Source organism: Aptenodytes forsteri, unplaced genomic scaffold (assembly GCF_000699145.1).
Source record: "Aptenodytes forsteri isolate BGI_AS27 unplaced genomic scaffold, ASM69914v1 Scaffold183, whole genome shotgun sequence".
Classification (NCBI taxonomy): domain Eukaryota; kingdom Metazoa; phylum Chordata; class Aves; order Sphenisciformes; family Spheniscidae; genus Aptenodytes; species Aptenodytes forsteri.
The window spans coordinates 735,802-737,668 of record NW_008795918.1 but is presented as its reverse complement, the minus strand read 5'-3'; the positions used below and the strand labels follow the sequence as shown (position 1 = coordinate 737,668).

Genomic DNA, 1,867 nt, shown 5'->3' with positions numbered 1-1,867 from the left:
GGTGCCGATGTGCAAGGGCATCGGCTACAACCTCACCTACATGCCCAACCAGTTCAACCACGACACGCAGGACGAGGCCGGGCTGGAGGTGCACCAGTTCTGGCCGCTGGTGGAGATCCAGTGCTCCCCGGACCTGCGCTTCTTCCTCTGCAGCATGTACACCCCCATCTGCCTGCCCGACTACACCAAGCCACTGCCCCCCTGCCGCTCCGTCTGCGAGCGGGCCAAGGCCGGCTGCTCGCCCATCATGCAGCAGTACGGCTTCGCCTGGCCCGAGAGGATGAGCTGCGAGAGCCTGCCGGTGCTGGGGGACACTGAGGTGCTCTGCATGGGATACAACCGCACGGAAGCCACCACCCTGCCGCCTTTCTTCGGGAAGCCCACGCGCCCAGCCAAGGACGCGGCCAAAAACCTGACGCCGCTCGGTGGGCAGCGCCCCTCGGGGCTGGACTGCGGCCGGACTTGCAAGTGCAAAGCGCCTCTGATCCCCATCTCCAAGGAGTCCCATCCGCTGTACAACCGCATCAGGACTGGGCAGGTACCCAACTGCGCCATCCCCTGCTACCAGCCCTACTTTACCCAGGATGAGAAGACCTTCGCCACTTTCTGGATCGGCCTCTGGTCCATCCTCTGCTTCCTTTCCACCTCCACCACCGTGGCCACCTTCCTCATCGACATGGAGCGCTTCAAGTACCCCGAGCGCCCCATCATCTTCCTCTCTGCTTGCTACCTCTTTGTCTCTGTGGGCTACATCGTGCGGCTGGTGGCAGGGCATGCCAACGTGGCTTGCAACCCGGAGCACCACCACATCCACTATGAGACCACGGGCCCTGCCCTCTGCACCGTGGTTTTTCTTCTCCTCTACTTCTTTGGCATGGCCAGCTCCCTCTGGTGGGTCATCCTGTCCCTCACCTGGTTCCTCGCAGCTGGCATGAAGTGGGGCAACGAGGCCATCGCTAGCTACGCGCAATACTTCCACCTGGCCGCCTGGCTCATCCCCAGCGCTAAATCCATCGCTGTACTGGCACTCAGCTCCGTGGACGGCGACCCAGTGGCTGGGGTTTGCTACGTGGGCAACCAGAGCCTGGAGAATCTGCGGGGCTTCGTGCTGGCACCGCTGGTGGTTTATCTTTTCACCGGCAGCCTCTTCCTGCTGGCCGGCTTCGTCTCGCTCTTTCGCATCCGCAGTGTGATCAAGCAGGGCGGCACCAAGACTGACAAGCTGGAGAAGCTGATGATCCGCATTGGCATCTTCACTGTGCTCTACACTGTGCCTGCCACCATCGTCATCGCCTGCTACATCTACGAGCAGCACAACCGGGAGGCGTGGGAGCGGGCGCAGAACTGCTCCTGCCCGGGGGACGCCCACCGCCCCAAGCCTGACTATGCCATCTTCATGCTCAAGTACTTCATGTGCCTTGTGGTGGGCATCACCTCTGGCGTCTGGATCTGGTCCGGCAAGACTCTGGAGTCCTGGAGGCGCTTCACAGCCCGCTGCTGCCAGGCCAGGAAGCCCGCAGGTGCCTCCGTGTACAGCGAGGCCAGCCCGGCACTGGTGGGCAGGACAGTGCTGCCCAGCATGGCCTCTTACCACAAGCAGGTCCCGCTGTCCCACGTGTGACTGGAGGCAGCCTCGGTGACCCCAGCCACAGGGAGGAAAGGGTTGCAAACCTGGGCCACAGAAGAGGGGGTGGCAGCTGGACCACCCCTGACATCCTCAGCCCCACCGTGATGGTGCTGCCCAGGACCAAGCGTGTGCGCCCACGGGGCACGGAGCAGCCGCGGCCCCAGGCAGGGCAGGAAGAGGTGCTGCCAGCAATGTGGGGGCAGAGGGACAGGAGGGCCTGGAGTCTGGCACCGCCGTGTA

The 1,867-nt window shown here is 63.6% G+C and overlaps 1 protein-coding gene across 1 annotated transcript; it reads left to right on the top strand.

The window, feature by feature from the left end:
• The first annotated feature begins 7 nt into the window (after nucleotides 1-7).
• Nucleotides 8-1,621, top strand: FZD5 (frizzled class receptor 5). Its single transcript, XM_019473495.1, has one exon. The coding sequence runs from the start codon at nucleotides 8-10 to the stop codon at nucleotides 1,619-1,621; it is 1,614 nt and encodes a 537-aa protein (XP_019329040.1).
• Nucleotides 1,622-1,867: the final 246 nt, after the last annotated feature.

Bases quoted from the DNA above. Each gene is read 5' to 3' on its own strand.
- FZD5 (XM_019473495.1), top strand. From the start codon at position 8: ATGTGCAAGGGCATCGGCTACAACCTCACCTACATGCCCAACCAGTTC.